The sequence below is a fragment of the Coccinella septempunctata genome, chromosome 1 (genome assembly GCF_907165205.1).
Source record: "Coccinella septempunctata chromosome 1, icCocSept1.1, whole genome shotgun sequence".
Taxonomy (NCBI): domain Eukaryota; kingdom Metazoa; phylum Arthropoda; class Insecta; order Coleoptera; family Coccinellidae; genus Coccinella; species Coccinella septempunctata.
Window position 1 is genome coordinate 20998009 of NC_058189.1, and position 21125 is coordinate 21019133.

Genomic DNA, 21125 nt, shown 5'->3' on the forward strand with positions numbered 1-21125 from the left:
AGACTTGAAAGCCATTTGAGTCATTCTTGTTTCTTCTGGGCGTGAGATCTGAAAAAATATTCTATATTTTGGTATCCAAAAAATGAATAACATTTCGCAATTTTGTAAAATCAAGCAATACATAATTTTAATTGATTATAGAAATAGAAATATATACAAAAACTCACCATGTGTTCAAAAGCAAACAATTTCTTTTTCGGGGAATAAGCAAAAATATCGAAATACTCTAACTTTTTGCATTAAACAAAACAAACTAAGACGGAATGACGGAAATCAGCTGACTTGAGTTCTGTCATAGATTACAGATTTCTTTCATCCACATCCACTAGTTCTTGAGCTGGCCACCAAACACTAGCGCCATTTCCGACGGGATTCCAAAAATTCTCAATCTAATTCTAAAAACGTGTCCCCCGTGTTGCCTATCTATTCGGCAGTCTCTCTTTTTCCAGAGACAACCTGTCTCTGCTCTTTTCTCTTGTCTCTGCTACTGCCCTAGTCTTCATCGATACCCTTTTTTACTGATACTCAAGTCTACCCGGGCTCTCTAACTCTAATTCTTTGGAGATTCTGTGAGAGACGTAGGGTTTCACTGATTGTCCCACTGGCGCCCGAGCAAAGGTAAGGAGCGGCCAGAGTACGAAAAGTTTGTCACAATTAGCAAGGATAGTTTGGAAATAGCCAACCATTTCAATGAATTTTTCAGCACTGTTATTTTAAATCTTAATTCTAATGCTGTTTCGCCTAAACCTCATATTGAGATTCTACATGTTCCTTTCATTTCTCAAAACTTTGGAATAATTTAGGGTGCAGAAGTTTCATTAACAAACAAATCGAGATCGGTAATGATTGAAATTCAAAACCATCAATCTACCGCAGTAGAATTTATTGAAACATTTCACATCTGACATTACGAATATTACGTTCAAATTTCAAATTATGGGAACATAATAAATTGTAATTTGTAATTTATACAGGGTGTTCCTGAATTGAACGTACAAACGAAAAGGGGAGATTCCTTAAGTGAGTTTAAGAAAAAAAAGTCCCATAAATATGGGGTCGCAAACGTTTCGTTTTCGAGATACAGAGTGTTGAAGTTTCATTTTTTTTCAAGTTTTTTTCTCATAGTATCTACACAAGATATTCAAGTGAAATTTGGCATAGATATTACATTTTAGAGTTCTCACCACGTGACATGGCAATTTCGGAGGAAGATCTACAGGGTGATATTTTTTCTGGAACACTGCCACCTGTTCTTCTGCAGAACTTTTTTTTGTTGAGCAACTGTTAATTTGAAAAAATGTAAAGAGAAGCTTTGTTCTTATATACTAAACTTTTTGGTCTCTTGTAGTTTTGTCGTATCTACCAACGATTTCGAGAAAAAAAATTTTGAACGATTCTCTCGAAATCCTCGTGAAAATCCAAATTATGATGGAAAGGCCACTTTGTAAGCTGTGGTGAATGAATTCAGTGTCAGATTTTATGTAAATTTTCCTGATCTGTAGCGATGATTCATAAAGAATATCTCGTGAAGTGTAGATATTATGAGAAAAAAACTTGAAAAAAATTCAAACTTCAACACTTTGTATCTCGAAAACGAAACGTTTGCGACCCCATGTTTATGGGACTTTTTTTTCTTAAACTCACTTGAGGAATCTCCCCTTTTAGTTTGTACGTTCAATTCAGGAACAGCCTGTATAAATGATAGATATTGATCTTCTCACATCCTTGGCTTTTTCTTTCTCATCATTCTTGATTATGGAAAATGAGCTCGATATAAACTATATTTACCCCAAAAGGAAATAATCCTTATCGCTCGAGTTCGAGGCTCATTCTGGTCGAAAATTTTCCCCTTTCAGTTCTCAAGTTCTGATTTGAAATAGTGAGATATTTATTCCTCATTTTTTGTGAGGAGACCGGATATCCCTAATACATGTTATACAAAATAATTCGCAATTCGCCGAGTTTCTTATTCATATCATCAATTTTTCCTATTTTTTTCCATGCAAGACGAAAAAAATTGTTGTATAATAAATTTTATCAGAATTCAGAATGAGGAGGGCAAAAGTTCTTCATTTCATTGCAATAAACATCCGCACTCTTATTGTTTAAAACTTTCAGGGTAATGTAAAACACGACACGAGACGGTGGTCTTTGCTATATTTTTTCATAAATATAAAATATTCCGTTCATTTCTGCTTTCACTCTGAAAAACTGAATAGATCGTAAAGTGATGCAGCTGGTGCCCGTTCTGCAGCAAAACCCTCTGTCGGCCCTCAATAAATTGGTATAATATTACGGTATGCAAAGATTATAGTATAATCTTTGACGGTATGGGTTATTTAACTTGATTGTGGAGTTTTGCAGACTTCGATAACTTGAAACTTTGTCAATTTGAACCTTAGACAAAAGAAGATCTAAGATTTGAACACAACTAATGAAAATGTAAGTTTCAAATGACGTATTTTTGTTTTTTTATGTCTTTGAGGCTGCACGTTTTTTCAGCCCTTCTGTTTGATGTATTTGTTCTTTTTATGGTATAATTCAGCGTCCTGATGAAGAAGCCAAAATAGCTTCGAAATATAGACGTATTTTTTAAAATGGTTGTTTGATTCAAATAGCCCCCTTTGCCAAGAACCCAAACAAAGTTTCAAGGTATGGGTTATGGCATGAATGGCTGGGACAATTATCTACTTGTTGACAATTTTCTAAATACAGTTTGTTATTCTCATTATTTTGGACCAAACATTTTTTAGTAAGCATTCAATTATTATATACAGGGGGATTCATAACTATTTATAGGACCAAATGTGCCTTGAACAGCTATTAGGTAATTACGGAATTTTCAAAAGACTCTGTTTCCTTCACGCATTGATGTATTCAAATAGTTGCCTCAAATTTCCCCAATTCGTTCAAATAGTTTATAACCTGACCGATGTGAGTGATACGGTTTATGTAAATAACAAAGAATTTCAAACTAGAATTAATCAAATACAACCGAACCCATGAAAATTCAGTGTCTGAAAAGATATAAAAGATAGTTCGAAATTTGATTTGATATTCTAAAATTCGAATGAGACCGAAAATCTTCTCCGGGAAGCAGTCATTCACCAGATTTAAAAGAATTATAACTAGATATTTGATTTCTGATACTGAGCGATAGACGGAAGTTTTTGCTTCATTTACTTCTAAAGGTCTTGAAACAAGTACAACAATCAATAAATAAATTTCATATAATATTATAATTATACTTCCAAAGGCAAATAATTGAAAAGAATTACTCGGTAGATAAACTAGAATATGCGTTATAATCATTAGATTTAAATATTTCGCTTCTAAAAAATGTTATCAACGACAAGACCACGAAACTTCTACGAGACTCGAGACGAGACTTCGAGTCTTATCGGCTTATGTATATTAGTGTTCTGTGCTTATCGGCGAGGGCGAGACGAGACGAGACTACAGTAAAGTCTCGTCTTGTGGGCATCACTTTAAGATAAGACAAAGATGGCTGTCTATGAAGTCTGCGACCATTGAACTCTCTTTGCATGGAGGGCAAAGATTATAGAGTTAGGAAGATAGGAAACAGCCTCATATCGCTAGTACTAAAAAGCGTATACGTTTTGGCCTGTGTTGCACACAATTGACAATCAGGTGGCGCTGAAATCGTGCTCTCAAACTGTTGAATAACAGTTTTCTATTTCATAATTGAAGGGCGCGAAATTCGAATTCTGTTCCTCAATGAAAGGGCGCGAAATTCGAATTCTATTCCTTTTATTGAATTCGAGTAGACTTGGTCGAAACCAGAAAAAACATCCTGAGCGACAAAACAAAAATAGGCCTTTGTTTTGTGATCAAGATGTTTTTTTCATCTAAACATTGTTGTGAATCAATTAATATCAATGAAATACTGTGTTAGATTTGCTATACTTTTTATTTGAAATATATAGAAAAATTTGACAAAATTCAAGATTGTACATGGTGTATTCAAAGGTCAGGCTTTTTTTTAACGGAAGGTACAACTGGTGAAAATAATTCACCTTTGAAAACATCCTGTACACAAATAATTGAGCTCTGAATATAAGTTTTCACTTGAAGTTTTGGACTTACTCTTTTATACCATCCTCAGCTTGTCTCACCACTTACTCATAGACAACGTGGTGATCGCCAAAGTTCAACTCTTCACATAGACTAATTTCATCGTACATCAGAGAACAAATTTCTTTTTTCTGCTCAGTATTTAGGAGATGCAACCTCAAAGAATCTATAATGACTCTATGTATTCCAGGAGAAACTTTTTTACTGCAGTTCACCAAGTCAATGTCTGGACATACTGAAAATCCTATTCACTTCAGAGTACTGAAAATAAAAATCAATCAATATCAGAGTCACATTGTACGAGTTTCAATACTTACGTTCAGATATTTATGGTAAATTCGAAAAACTTATTTTCGGAGAATCTTTTGTACTACAGTTTCCACAGTTCCTCACCATACAATAGTTTCCATAAGACATTTTGAGCAAAGATATTTTTCTTTGATTTTGAAGTTTTCACTAAGGAAATACACAAAAAACTCTAATAATAAACGACTAAAATGAACTAAATAAACGACGAGCGGAAAGAGAATCAAAACAAAACGTCCATGTTTCTTCAAATCTTACAAAAGTCAAATTATGTTTCTCCAAATGGCCGTCGAATAAATATTTTAACCATTCTTGGCATTTTAGTACAACAATTGAACCACCAGGTGGCGCTACCGCAAGTGTATACGCTTGGTTTCCTATCTTCCTAAGGGTGGGTCTTTGATGGAGGGTACTCTACCCTCCATATCTTTTTGTTACTGTGACCACAGAACAGACCCAGACTTACTTTATGACTGTGACATCAGAGACATTCCCATTCTACTCTGTAATCTGTGGACATTCCTTTCTCTATGAGTGACATCACAGAACACTAATAGAGAGATATGGAAGAAGCGTATAACCCGAACGTACGTTAATAACGTCATGCGGTAATGGAATAACGTCTTGCGCTATCTGGCTCAGATTTTAGTCGTATGGAAGATACGAATTTACGTTATTAGCGTAAGCAACAGATGATCGATAAATGTCAAAGTTTGTTGTCGATAGGTTATTAGGTTATGCATTTTGGGTTGATTTTATGCTGTTTTTGTGAATAACGTGCGTTTATATGGATGTATATCTACAGGAATTTTTGTTTGTGGGGGTGGATTAAACTGTATTGAAAAATAACTGTTCACAGTGATGCTTTCATGATTTTAAAATATGATGAACCTTTAAGTGGCCACTATAGTTACTAAGAAAAAATTGGAATATCATCTGGAGGATATGTAGAGATAACGTAGAATTATTTGTGTACTGCTTTGCTGCCATTAACCTATAAGCCATATATCCAATCTAGATGTTTCTACTTTTATGAGTCTTAATAAAAAAATCTCGAATTGAACCCTTTTATTTCCTATTGAAAACAAGTTACATAGTTCATAATCAACAATATGGGATTGAAATAGGTACTCAGAATTAAACACTAGGATGAAAATTTCTATTTTCATTCGACTCTTCCTTTCATGTGACCCATTAATTGAAGATATACACTTTTACCTTTGGTTATTAGATTATTCTTGAGGAACTCAGTCTCTTCTGTTCTTATAAAAAATTCGATTCAATGTCGATTAAGAGGCCCCTTTTTCATAACATAACCTACTTCTGTCAAAACAAACGGAAAAATAGTAATGCGCAAGGCAAGAAAACAACGTAAATTACGATAACGTTCAACGTTATCCACCCGTAAATAGAGAGTTGAAGTTTGCGCAATACGTTAGCCTGAACGTAAACGTTAACGTGAGAAATAACGTCAGATATAACGTTTACGTGTTGTGATGAAATTTGAGTTGAAGTGCTGCCATCATGAAACGTCAGACGTTAAACATAATCTATCAATTTGATTTTGCTTTCGTTTCGCGTGAACTCTCTTTTATCTAATATTGAGCTTCGACAGCTGGAATAACATTTGGAAAATTGATGTTCTAATGATTTATATGCCATTTCCTTATGTACTGAATGTAATCTGATAACACAGTAATTTAACTTAATCCTTTTGATAACTTTCAAATCACTGCTGATTTCCTATAATTTTCGTTCATTATGAGAAAATACACAGGAAATGTAAACAATGACAGTTTGAGGTTATCGAGAATTGCATTTAACAATCAAAATTCGGCCATTCGCAAGTCATCGGTGCTACTCGTTTAACGTTCGGTTAACGTACGGCGATGTTTAAGGTATACGTGGGAGACCGCTAGTTTACGTAGGCCGTAAAGCTGACGCTAACGTTAACGTTAAAAACGGACGAATGAGCATGCGTAGATGTCAATTATAACGTTAACGTTTACGTTCATGGCTGCACTTCAACTCTCTAATAGAGAGTTGAAGTGCGCACAGAACGTTAGCCTGAACGTAAACGTTAACGTGAGAAATAACGTCAGATATAACGTTTACGTGTTGTAATGAAATTTGAGTTGAAGTGCTGTCATCATGAAACGTCAGACGTTAAACATAACCTATCAATTTGATTTTGCTTTCGTTTCGCGTGAACTCTCTTTTATCTAATATTGAGCTCCGACAGCTGAAATAACATTTGGAATATTGATGTTCTAATGATTTATATGCCTAATAAAGAGAATTTTTAGCTTGAAAGTATTTTATTATCAATGAAATGTTCAAGTGTTAGAGACATCAGAATTGCAGTGTAGTTTCAGCTATTTCCTTATGTACTGAATGTAATCTGATAACACAGTAATTTAACTTAATCCTTTTGATAACTTTCAAATCACTGCTGATTTCCTATAATTTTCGTTCATTATGAGAAAATACACAGGAAATGTAAACAATGACAGTTTGAGGTTATCGAGAATTGCATTTAACAATCAAAATTCGGCCATTCGCAAGTCATCGGTGCTACTCGGTTAACGTACGTCGATGTTTAAGGTATACGTGGGAGACCGCTAGTTTACGTAGGCCGTAAAGCTGACTCTAACGTTAACGTTAAAAACGGACGAATGAGCATGCGTAGATGTCAATTATAACGTTAACGTTTACGTTCATGGCTGCACTTCAAGTCTCTATTAGAGAGTTGAAGTGCGCACAGAACGTTAGCCTGAACGTAAACGTTAACGTGACAAATAACGTCAAATATAACGTTTACGTGTTGTAATGAAATTTGAGTTGAAGTGCTGCCATCATGAAACGTCAGACGTTAAACATAACCTATCAATTTGGATTTTGATTTTATTTTGCTGGAACTCTCTTTTATCTAATATCTATAATATTGAGCCTCGACAGCTGGAATAATATTTGAAATATTGATGTTCTAATGATTATATGCATAATAAAGAGAATTTTCAACTTGAAAGTATTTTATTATCAATGAAATATTCATGTGTTAAGAGACATGAGAATTGCAGTGTAGTTTCAGCCATTTCCTTATGTACTGAATGTAATCTGATAACACAGTAATTTAACTTAATCCTTTTGATAACTTTCAAATCACTGCTGATTTCCTATAATTTTCGTTCATTATGAGAAAATACACAGGAAATGTAAACAATGACAGTTTGAGGTTATCGAGGATTGCATTCAACAATCAAAATTCGGCCATTCGCAAGTCATCGGTGCTACTCGTTTAACGTTCGGTTAACGTACGTCGCTGTTTAAGGTATCGTGGGAGACCGCTAGTTTACGTAGGCCGTAAAGCTGACGCTAACGTTAACGTTAAAAACGGACGAATGAGCATGCGTAGATGTCAGTTATAACGTTAACGTTTACGTTCATGGCTGCACTTCAACTCTCTAATTACGGCATGCGGTAACGTTAATACCGCCCGCTATTCTGAAAATGGAAATACGCATGCGTCGTAACGTTATTAGCGCTTGACGTTATTACCGCATGACGTTAAGGATGCTTCCATATCTCTCTAATAAGTAGTGTTATTCGTCATAGACATAAGCTGTATTCGGGTTCGGCTTTTGGACAGTCCGAGAATGGTTCTAAAACTGCGCAGAGGATTTTATACTAGGGCGCAACAGTTTTGCGCAGTTTTAGAACAATTCTCGGACCGTCCAAAAGTCGAACCCGAATACAGCCATAGAGTCTCGTCTCTATGTCTATGCATAAAGCATTGAACTAAAGAAAAAGTTCAATGACATAAAGTAAGTCAAGGGTGTGTTCTGTGTGTCTATGATATTCGTGTTCTGTGACTAGTGACATAGAGAAAGTATCTCTCTCTTGTCTCTGACTAGTGACTAGTAGTGACCTAACCTAATAAGTGTCAAGTGATCATAATATTTATATATACACACAATAATAATAATAATTTCAATTTGAAAGTTTCTGACAATTACTATGTAATGGCGTCTGAAATACATAGTGATACGCTCACATTCGATAAAGCTCTCCGAATTTTATCCCCTACGTTGAATGCTCAGAATTTATATAAATTGTTAACGTATATTAGGAAGTCTGTGGAATGGCCGAAGCACAAGAGGAATATTTTGAAGATTCATAAGTCAGGATGTATAAAAAAAATTTTAGGTTGTCTGACTTCTTCTCAAAGCAATATTATTGCAGTTTCATTAAGTATTCTAGGAAACTGTTGTTTGGAACCCAATTGTTCAAATGAAGTGGTAAGATATAAACTATTTTTTCCATCTCCTGATTAGTAAACTGTATTTCAAAAAGCGTAACTTGAATTGCAGATTAGTGAATTATTATTGAGAAAACGACAATTGTTATTCAGAAACTATCACTTATAATTCAGAAAACATCATATACTTTTTGAATTACATATGAAAAAGGTGTAGAATTTCTGCTAGTAATTCTTGTTGTGAAGCATGTTAGTTTAATCCCCGGTTTCATAAAGCTCGATTGGGGAATCAACGCTTGATTGGCAAATAAACGTCAATTTGTTTTCAATCAATAATTCAGTGAGGTGAATTTGGAATACCATTCTCCCACCGAATTATGATCTATATACGTCCCTTCAATGATTCTCAAATGCTACTTCTTCAATATATGTAGGAATGAAAAAGTTTTAGTGACTTCGTTTTTGAAATCAAGTAACTGTCAAATCGTTGATCGGGCAATGAAAGTTTTATGAAACCTGCTGTTAATGACATCCATCAGCTCATTAGTTAACAAAGCTTTTAGCTTGTGGCCAATATAACACACTAACACAGTGAGGTTTCGTCAAGCAGAGTCTCTTTTAGCTCATCTGAGGTGGTTTGGATATGTTCCCTGTAGTTTGAAAGAAATTTCACCATTTAACCCCCTAATACCCAAGTCCGCCTTGAGACTGGTTGCATATAAGTGGATACGAAATTATTCCCTGTCCCTGTCCGCTTAATATAGGTTCATTTTGTGAGAACAGGTGTTAATGTAAATCAGTTAACTATTTGCGAAAAAAAAAGATGTAGATTACTTAAGCTAATTTGAAACTATACGGAAATAATTATAAAAAAGGAAAAAAAACTTGGCCATTAGAGGGTTAAAAATGGGCAAGTTTCTCTCTCTCCAAAATCGAATTTAAGATTATTTATGGAAACCATTTCCCATTAGTTATCCAACACGTAATACTCAATATTTGAATATAAGATTGTGTTTATTTTTAATTATTTTATTTGTATATTCTTGATATGTTATTGTTAATTGCATAGTTTCGTTTGAAAAATCGTATATCCTATCAGGAAAGAGCTGTTGACTTGAATTCAACAAGAAAATGTTAAGAGAAGATCAGGCTCCAAACCACTATTGTAAAACATTTAGGTGATTTTAAAGAATCTTCATTACTAGCCATGATGTTGTCTGCAAGTGGCTGCTACAGTTTCTGCAGTTGTTGATAAATCTGCAGTTTATAAAAAATACAATTCCTTGGGGGACTGATTGTTTGAAGGTGGAATATTCACTGTTGATCTGGTTTTAGAGATGCGGTTGCTAAGGTAAAATTTAAGTAATCTGTAGTAGAGTGGGATTTTTTCTCTGATTTTTCAGAAGATGTAGACCTTCATACCATACCCTGTCAAATGCCTGGCTTATGTCCTAAAATATAGTCATGCAGTATTTTTTCTCTTCTAAGCACTTCTTTATCTTAAGAACAGTTCCATGGATTATATGTTATATATTCAAGTGGTGTTAACAGAACCCAAACTGTTTATCTGGTATCTCGTCCATTATTCCAATTCTTTGGGTACAATAGCCTTTTCAAGATTCTGGATGAAATAGACAGGAGATTTATAGGCCTATAGGATGAAATAACTTGAGTGTCTTTGCCTTTCCTACTATTGTGATAGTGAAACACATGTTGTGGTTAAATAACTCATGTTGGTGAAAATCATATATTTGTGTTTGTAGATCAAAAGAAGTTTGTTACCTTTTTAGCAGTTTCTTCAGTATTTCAGCTGTTATTTTGTTTGGGCTTGGGGATTTGTTGTTTCTCCCGTATTTGAATACTGTACCATGATTTATAGACTCGTTAGGATAATAATTCTGCTTCAAGTTGATCCTTTAACCCTCTACAATTCCTCCCAGGTCCCAGGCATCCACGTTGTTTGTAAAGTGTTAATTAAATCAATATGGGTGTGATAGATCGCAGTTTTCAATGTATGATGATTTGTAATGCTTATAGACAAAGCCAAAGTCTGCTTAGTTCATCCTCTCTCTACTATTTCTCTTAGTCATCTGTGTTGTTTTTTAAATCAATATGAGTGTGATAGATCGCAGTTTGCCATGTGTGATTATTTTTAATGCTTCTATACAAAGACATATTCTTTTCGTTGGAAGAGTGTTACCTGCTACATATTAGATCACCTCTTTGAAAGCCATATTGTGCTCATGTTTACTTTTCTTTCTACACATTTCTGGTCTGTATTATGAAATTTTTGTAAAGTGTTCGAATCAGCTACAATTTTCAATATCTACACACGCCCAGTGTGTTCCACGTAAACGGACCACGAGATTTTGTGATAAGTTAAGCAAAATTAAAGGGTAAACCATCAGTATGATAGTATTTTTCAAGGCTATCGGCAAAACTACCGAACATGGACATTGAGAGCTATGGCGGAAAACCCGTTTAAAAAAAATAAATGTTTGAATTCGACTGGTTTTCAGAATCAATTTCTGAATTTGTCAATCAAATTTCGAATATTCAAATATAATGGTAGTTTTATATTTGTTTCAAGTAATTTGTTTTAAAATAACTGGGAGAATTTGAACTCAGCATTAGGAAAAAATATCCATGTAGTTTTTGATTCAAAAAATTATTGATGTCGATATTGTCAACACAGTCAACAGTGAACAACTTAAAAATGTAACATCTAGTACTTATCGAACTATAGACAAAATCGATATTGTATTTTCCGAATTTCGATTTCAAAAAGTTGAAATGGGACAAAAAATGGTCGGAAATTGTTCCTTAAGCCCGTTTGCAACAGCCGAGAATTCTCTAGAAAATTTATTCGATATTTCATGCGCCGTGAATTCTTTACCGTAACATACGCACTTTCGGTAGAATTCTCTGTTCAGTTCCATACAAAATAATCTCTGCCGTTTTCTTACCAAAATTTGGTAGAGAATTCTCGGTTGTTACAAACGGGCTTTACACATTGATTTTGAAAATCAGTTAAATTTTCAAAAATTATTTTTTTGAAAACGGTTTTCTCGTCATAACTTTCCACGTCTATAGTTTGGTCGAGGAAATATTTGAATAGCCCGTGAAAAATACTCTCATATTGACGGTACAATTGTTAATATTTTTCCACTGAATAAGTCACAAAATACAATGACCCGCTTACGTGAAACATACTGTACATGCATACTTTTTATTTTTTAGCTTCTCAATATTTCACACAGCTTTTCTGATTAACTAGATAATCGGCTTTCTAAATTCTGGGGAATTTGAAAGCTCGGAATCTCTAAAATAGTCCAGAAATGATGGTCTAGGTTTAGTAGGTTGGATGACGAAAGTTTAATCGATCAATGTTGATTTTTTATGTAACCCTCAATCCTTTTTGTTTACTGTGTCATCTGGCCAACAATTCATTCACAAAAGTGCGACTTTGCAATTCATATTTCGAAAATCTTACAATGTTTTTATAAATGATCGCAGTTGGCTTTGAATTACTTTGTGCTAGTTACCAATGTTACAATAATTTGTAAAGACCTTGTATCTGATATACGGGTATTAAATAAATTGATTGATATTTGAAGTGAAAGATCATCATGGAATTTGTGTTCTGTCCAGATGATCATTATGGTTATTATTAGGAGTAACAATTGAATATGCAGTTAGAAATTTAATTTGATTATGGCCCAGTTGCAGGAACGTCCTTTAAGATTTGATACCCCATTTAAATTTAAAACCGTTATTTTTAAAAGAATAATAGAGTACTAAAATTTTTTAGGGACATTAAATTTTAACGTACTATCATGCAGCTGCGCGTATGCCTTTGATTGACGAATTATCATATTTTCTCAGTTCTAGTTGGATATTGAATTTTTCCCAATCTCATATTCTGATATTTTATTTACAGGCTTTCATAGGATTGAATGATCTACACAATCTACTGCAGAGGTTTTCAAAAGAAGATGGGGTCAATGGAAGAGTGTTCAGAATAATTGGTAATATATGCCAACATTACATAGCAGACTATATTTTGAAGACAAAGAGTCATATATTAACCTATATTCTGAATTTTATTCAGAACTATGTTGATAACAATTACACTAAATTCAGTGAAGCAACCTTGCTGATGGCTGTGAGAGCAACTAGGTGAGATTTAAATTTATTCATCAATAGGTGGTCACAAAATCGTGATTATACTTGTTTGTGCAACTATGAATTGATTTATTTTGTTTTTTAATTTTTTTGTTCATTTTGGGATTTTAAACGGACGCTGAGTCGCGTATTTTTATTCTCCGTTTATTAAAATCAATGGAATAATATGTAAAGCTCGTTTGCTACAGCCGAGAATTCTCTACAAAATTTTCGCAAGAAAACGGCAGAGATTATTTTGTATGCAAGTGAACAGAGAGTTCTACCGAAAGTGCGTATGCAACGGTGAATAATTCACGGCGCATGAATTTTCGAGTATTTACTCGAAAATTTTCTCCAAAGAATTCTCGGCTGTTGCAAACGGGCTCAACTGGTAAATATGTTGAAGGATTTTTTGGATGTGAAGCGCCGTATGCAATTAATACCATTCGATCTCATCCTTCTGATCAGTAGTTCATTGATCAAAAGTGCGCTATAAAAGTGAAAAGTTTTCTGCTGTGAAACAACTTTCAAGGGAATCTCAAGGCATCGTTCTGGACTTCAGCCACCAAAGGTACACTTGAGTTCTTCCAACACTTTCTCATTTTCATTATTTTTTTCGGAATAATTTTCTTTTTTCAATATAAATACTTTTACAATACTTTTCAACCAAAATATGACCCGAGTTGAAAACTTTAACATTTTCGAGTATTTAGCAAATATGTACATGTACAAATGTATATGTTACGGATTAAGATAGCATAAACTTAAGATAAGCCAGCTTAACATAGGTTTATATTCGAGGGCCGGCTAATATTCAATAAAGTATTCATCTGCGTCAGGGAATTTCATCTTTAGCCGGCTAATGTGCACATTACCTAAAACGAAACGGCCAAAAATGTATGCGATGGACACGCGGGGGGGGGGAGGGGGGGTGATGTCTCTTGAATGGTCGGATGGGAGAGGACGAACGCACGCGGCCACGTTTTTGTTTCAATTTTTAGGATTGAAATATGCAATATAGCATCGAATGCTATTGTATTTAGGTTTTGTGACATAACGCTCATTGGTTTTCAATTGAACATTTAATTAGTCATTTTCATCTGTTTAGGAGATTAATGCTTTTCAAATCGAGCCAAATTTTTTAAAAATCAATTCACATACAGAAGTTGAATATACAGTTTTCCACATGAACAATAGAAACGTGAATAGTCAATTGTATTGTGAAAACCCAGAATATAACCTCACAAGATAATGAAATATTGGACATTAGATATAGATTCTTTTTTCTCTAAACAAGAGTACATTTTCCCTACCATACAGTAACTGAGTTTATGGAAAAATTTTCTACGAAATAGAAATGATAGTTTCTATTATGTTGCATTTTTTTTTCCAACCCCAATACTTTTGCAAAAAAAAAACAAAACAAAATATGAACATGAAAATAGTTGAGAACACTTTTTCTAGCCGATTTTGTTAAATATTTCTTCCCAAGTCATGGAACATACGGATTCCAAAATACGGCCTGTCGCCACCCTTGATGTATCATCACATGGGATCTATAGGTATCTCATCTCATCAAAAATTAGGTCGCGCGCTTCTGTTCTTTGGCGAAAGAAAACATAGTTTCAATTTTTTTTTTACTATGGCGTACCTTTTCAGAATTGTGTCATGGTTGAAAATTTAAATGAAAAATAAAAATTTCATTTTTCACAAATCCTTCGAGCCGATGAATATCATAATTTTTCTTCTACAAGCCACCGTTAGCCTTAAAAACATATCCAAAATTGGGAACAATCGATTCACGTGTTTCGGTAAAAAAAAATTGTCACATAATTTGCTCCACCTCAAAGAACAAGTGAGTTAGGGATCTGAATCTTTCAGGATTTGATAACATCATTGGTACCTACCAATCCTAGCAATATCGTTCAAATATCTTCCAACGGCCAAATCACCATGCTTAAACCTCCATTTACATGATATGTCAAATAAACTTATTTTCACCATGCTTTCTCAGTCTGCAGTGAAATACGGAGTGTTCCTTAATAAAAGACATATATTTGGTTCCTACTACTTTCTGAGACACATTATATTAAAAAAAAATTTAGCAATATAGCACCAATTGACCTTAATGATTCTGAGTTAAATAAAATATTGAAAAATTTCTTAAGCATAATCGAGATCCGCGTCACCAGTGAAACACCCTGTACAGGAAATCAGCAGTCATTCTGAAGTCATCAAAAGGATTTCGTTATAATACTTTGTTATCAGATGGCTGAAATTCGACAGCGAATCTCATGTTTCTAAGTGGTTAGGTTAGGTTTAACGTCTGACGTATAGAATATAAAATACTCAAAGGTCTGACCTATAGCGTATAAATGAGCACTTCAACTTGAATTTCATTATAACTCGAAAACGTTATATTTGACGTTGTTTCTCAAGTTAAAGTTTACGTTCAGGTTAACATACTTTGCGCACTTAAAATCTCTATTATCGTGTGCCAGTTATATCTCAACTCTTAACTGGCTTAAAATGAGAAAACCTGATTGAGTTGCGGAATTTGTTTTCGATTGCACAACAAATGGGTACATAGTTGACATGTTAGCGCCATATTATGCTAACTAATATTGCTGCTATAATGAGAGGTTAGATATAGATGTAATCTATGTCATTTTTTAGAACCTGGTGATGCATTTGCGATCGACGGAGTACTTCGTGTTGTTAAAAAATATTTAAAAAGTAAGGGTTATAAATTCTCAATGCCAACATTTTTGTATAATAAATACAGTTTACGTCTTACTAACGCGTTACCCGGCCATGCGCCTTCGACGCACTCCATTTCAAATCTCCCAAACCCTTCGTCCGAAGGTCAACATCATTTGATACGATTCAGTGATCATTTTTATCAACGTTATTATATTTATTGATTATTGATGATTGATTATTATATTGATTGATGATTGATTAATGATTAACCAATAAAAGGGTTCATTAACGGCTAATTTCGTGTACGTTAAACCGTGCTATTATTAAAAGGTCGGCGGAAAAGTATATTTAACACTTTAACAGTAATTATAGATGAATCTGGCATATTGCATTTTTAAACGAACATTCCAACATTCTTGCAAGTTCAATGCCGCTATATCGATAATTTCAGATTGTAAAAGTGTATTGTTCTGTTTCAAAAGATTGTATATAATATATGTTTTATGAAGTGAATCAAAATTTTAAATAATTTCAAATTTTCCTTTTTTTTTCAGCAAGTTCCTGAACCGCAATTCATTATGCGCTCTAGTTGATAAGTATGACATGTTGAAGCCAATTGGGGCTCTCTTCATCCATTGTTGTATTAGATGGACCGCCGAGAAGAAAGATAAAGCGATACTGGATCAAATAATAAAATTTTTATATATATTATCCAAATACAAATATTCTCCCGGAATAAGTCAGGTAAATGATTTGTTATTAACTAGTGCAAATGTATGTTTCATCCTGCGCAATTGTGTAGTAATTACTTAGTAACAACTAGTATGATTTTACATAGTGTGCTCATTCGGATAAGTATAGTGAAGCAAAGCTGTTTCTAGCCCACTTCAATGGACAAGATTCCTAAAACTCCAAAATCTAATTCAAGATTATGTATGGAAACCCTTTTCCATTAGTTATCCAACACGTAAAAGATTCGCTTCAAAATTCAGAACTTCGAGAAATACACCCTTCGGAACTTAGTAAAAGCTTGTGACGTGTGACACCTTCTCTAAAGTCTAGTAATTTTTGTTTCGACAACAGTAGAACCGATCAAGAAGATTATGGAGAGTAAAGAGAAGGAGAAAGATCGCTGCTTTGAGACCATATATTTTTTGTCCCCTAAAATATGTACCAATAGGGTAGTTCATGTTTTTGCCAATAGGCGGTCACGGGATGACGAAATTTTGATTTAAACTAGTTGGCTGAGTGAATTGTCTTCCTGGTGACGAATGATTAGAATAATATTATTCTCGATTTTTGATAAGAGAATAACATATGACCATGGTGAAATGTTAAAGCATGCGCTAGTGTAAGAGTGTTTTGGCATCGGAAAGAAAAGGAGAAGAGATAAATTTCCGAGTGCATTTTTGGGAGAGAATTGAAAAACCTTACTTAAGAATCGACTCGGAATAAATTCGTGTGTCAAGAGCTCTTTTGCGATGAAGATATCAAAAAAGATGATGGATTCATTATAAACGAAATCGAAATTGTCATCCCTCGTAAGGAGTGGACCTTTCTGAATAAGAATATCTAACCAATAAAACTACATGGTTCAGAAGTGGATATTCTTGAAGAATTTCGTTGGCATAACATAATATGTGGTTCATAACGGTTCACAGCTGAGTATTGGAAACAGAATCTACTCTAATAAGTAATAAATTTGAGATTACTACCTTTTGTTGTCTTGATATGTTCTACTCCTCAGTGCGAATGTATATAATTTTGAAGATTACATTAAACCAAAAAACATGTCCTGTTTTCAATAAACAATGATGAACATATTATGTAGGTATTTATTATGAATTAATAAAGCTGATTACTTAGTCCTCTTTACAATGTGAATTGTATTTCATTGCATATAAATCAGAAAGTTCATATTTATTATAGATTTGAAGAAACGTATTTGAAAAATCATCAGGAAAAGGACGATGACACATAACCTAAAATAAAATGAAGTTTGCTCATTTCTAATTGACGCTTGAATCCCCACCCCTTATCGATAAACGTAGCGATCGCAGCGACTCCTGTCCTACGTTCCCCGTGTTCGGGGACACATTTTTAGTACGGCGATCGTTCTCCTTCTCTCTACTCTCCATAAAGAAGATATTATATTTTATATCTACAGATTACAAAAAACTGTATCTGTGATCTGTGTCATTGTTTTTCTTGCCAAATGTGATCACTAAACTTGATATTAATCTGAGTCTGAGTCAATGGCGATCAGAAAACTTTCATGACCATTATTGACCCGATGAGTGTTACCGGATTGTGAAAATGACATAGAATGTTCATAAGAGAGCACTTCCGAAATAAGAATTTTCTTAGGTGAATACAGGCAAAATGCAATATGTTGAAATTAAAAAGATTTTAATGACATATATTTTGAAATTTAGGAAAATAGCACATTCGAAATTTAATCCATTCATTTTCTTTCAGCTTAGGAATACATCCAAGGGAGATGTCTTTATGTACTTCAGCCATGTTTTACCAGTAGCTCCTCAAATGATAGTCAATATAGTTATGAATTTCATACCTGCCAGTACGCTGAAATCCGAGTTACCTGTACCGGATATCACCGCCGGTTTTGTGAAATTATTGAAGGAAGCTTCATCAAATAAAGATGGTAATTATTAATAAACAGTACCTAATTTTATTCAGGAATACTATTTTTGATCTGGGGTTTTCCATCAAACACCCTTCTTTACTTTTTCGTACTATACTCGTACTCTCATCAATGGTTGTTCGTTGGTTGTGTTTAGTGCGAAGACGAGAAGACTTTCAAAAGCTCGGAGAGTTTGATAGTGTGCTTACGCGAGGCTGCTTTGTCCTTTAGAGAAATAGCTATGAGGATTTACACAGAAGTGTAAATACGATAGTAGATTGTCGTCGGGTATAGAATCAAGAAAGCCGTACACGACGAGCAAAATTGAGAAACGACTGTGTAAAAGATATTCCTGAAAGTGGTAGAGAGCTATTTCCTGGAGACAAAAAAGTGGAAGTTATTCTTGGGTTTGAAGAAAATCCGCACTTTTTTATGATTTCCTTAAATTATTCGTCTCGGCCATTTTCAAAATATGAAAGGGATTCCCGACTTTTCGAATGTAAACTATAAATGTAAGTCCTTTCATCTTGTATCATAATAATGATACTTATTTATTTCAAATCCCATCCATAAAAACTACAATAAGTTATACGGAGTCGAAATGAAATATGTAGATTCAAAACAAAAAATTCATATTTAGAATTAATGCAGTTAACCTAGAAATTCTTCCAAACTGTAAGGCTGCAATTCTAAGAGAAATTTATATAATCTTCTCTTGAAAAGTTTTCCATCTTTTATAGTTTTAATTGTATTTGGTAGGGAGTTATATAATTTAAGGCACCTATATTCAACTTGTTTTTGGGATGTTGTCAAATTCAATTTGGGATCCATAAAATATGATACCAAACCTCAGTTTTGATTCTACAGTTGCATGGTACACTGTTTTCAAGAAAGATTTACCTATGCATTTAGACATAATTCGTAAACCATAAATGGATGTTGCTACTCTTTCGCTGGAATAGATTACATGTTCTTTTCAATTTAGATTTTTTATCTATATAGATTGCCAAGAATTTGGCTGATTGAGCAAGTTCATATCATTCCTGATCCAAGATTATGTGATCAGTATCTTCAATTTTTGAGTTGGTTGGTATAAAAAGTATCAATTGTGTTTTTCCCTCGTTTAGAATTAGATTGTTACTTTCAAACCATTGTTTTGATTTTTCCAATGTACTTTCACACAGATGTTTCAGGTCCTGAAGATTATTAGTATCATCCACATAATTTATAGTGGTTACTGTTCTTTTGTCTATGTCAGAATTTAGTCCATAGTCGTTTAGGTATATCAAAAAGAATAGGGGGACAGCAATGCTACCCTGTGGTACACCTAGTATTATGTCTTGTAGGGTTGATCAGACAGTTTCTTCATTCGTTTCAATTTCTACTAATTGTTTTCTGAAAAAAAAGTATGATTTGACCCATTGCAATGCTGGTCCTCGAATTCCATAGCGTTCTAGCTTCTTCAGTAATTTGTTACTGTTCACACAGTCATATGCTTTGGACAAGTCCAAAAACATTCCCATGGCCAGCTCCTTATCCTCAAAAGCTTCTACAATTTTAGTTATAAAGTGATAGATTGCCGTTTTGATAGATTTCCCCTTCAAGTAACCATGCTGATACTGTCCAAAGATCTCATTTTCCAGAAAATGTTCTATTATTTGTCTCGCAAATGCCATTTCTATGATCTTGGAGAAGCTTGGCAAGATACTTATGGGTTTATAATTATTATAGTCATTTATATCACCTTTTTTATGGATGGGCTTGACAACTGCAGTCTTCAATTTATCCGGAAAAATGCCATATCTGAAAGAGTTATTAATGTTTGCGCAGCACTGATGAAGTAACTGTTCATATCTTTGTTGGCGATTTTTTTAGGGTTCTCATTCATTTCAATTTAGCTTTTCGGTTTATTTTTCATTGAATTAATCAATGTCCAAAAGGTTTTGTTTTTGTTATCAGAATTCTCTATCAAAGTTTCATATCTTTGTGCTTTCTTTCTCGTCCCTAATTTATCATATTCAAACTTTGCATATGTGTAACTATTCACCTAAATATATCATGAGAAAAAAATATGAATATTTTTCTGCTTTTTCAAAATGGTGGATGGAAAACGGTTAGTTTTTAGAGTTGATAACACTGAAGATAAGGAACAGGGCCTGTTCCGATATTGCTGGTTTTACTGGCCCGCAATCGAATAACAATAGAACTCGAACGAATGGGCCAATAGGCATCGTCTCTGAAATACTGACAGTACTGTTCAGGAATATCGGAACAGACGGACAGTCTGGGGAAGAGGATACTGTTACATCAATAACACCGTCTGATATAATGAAAGAAATGAAAAGAAACCAGGATATAACATCCAAGAGTATGAAGCAATTCAAAAGGGAAATTCTAAATTCTTAACTATTCAGTTTATTTCCGATTCTTTCGAAGAGCTCAGAAAAGACAACGCAGGAGAAACAAATAATATGTCACATGCGAATCAGAAAATAGAAATAATTGATCGGAAGCTGGAGAGTTTGGCACATGAAAAGGGAAGGCACAACTTGATTATAATGTATGTACCGAGACTAAACCAACAAGTCGATCCGGGTGTCTCTCTGCAACTAACAGTTCCCCAATGCGGGTAATGTTGAAAATCAATAGTAAAAAATAGTTCTAAATGTAGTATTTGTTATAAACCATTCCATCCTGGATGTGGTTCAAATATAGAAAAGTGTTGTGATGTTGAGATAACCAACATAAATGTAAGTGACAAATCCGGGCCTGATTTATCCCCACTAGTAGAACCATCTACGAAAATTATAACTAGCGAATCATCTAGCAAAGATCTTCTGCTCAAGATTATTTTCGAACTTGAATCAAAAAATAATATCTTGCTGGAAAATAAATCCCTGCTTAAATTTAAAATCTCTTTTCTGGAGAATGAAATTTGTATGAAAGACAAAGAGT

At 34.0% G+C, this 21125-nt stretch overlaps 1 protein-coding gene across 1 annotated transcript in view; it reads left to right on the forward strand.

The window, feature by feature from the left end:
* Positions 1-8303: 8303 nt before the first annotated feature.
* LOC123315105 overlaps positions 8304-21125 on the forward strand; it is a 34354-nt gene continuing 21532 nt past the window's right edge. The window contains exons 1-4 of the mRNA XM_044900681.1: positions 8304-8699; positions 12600-12838; positions 16081-16270; positions 18005-18191. Coding sequence (XP_044756616.1) covers positions 8424-8699; positions 12600-12838; positions 16081-16270; positions 18005-18191 — 892 coding nt within the window. The 5' untranslated portion in view covers positions 8304-8423. The remainder of the gene's footprint in view (positions 8700-12599; positions 12839-16080; positions 16271-18004; positions 18192-21125) is intronic.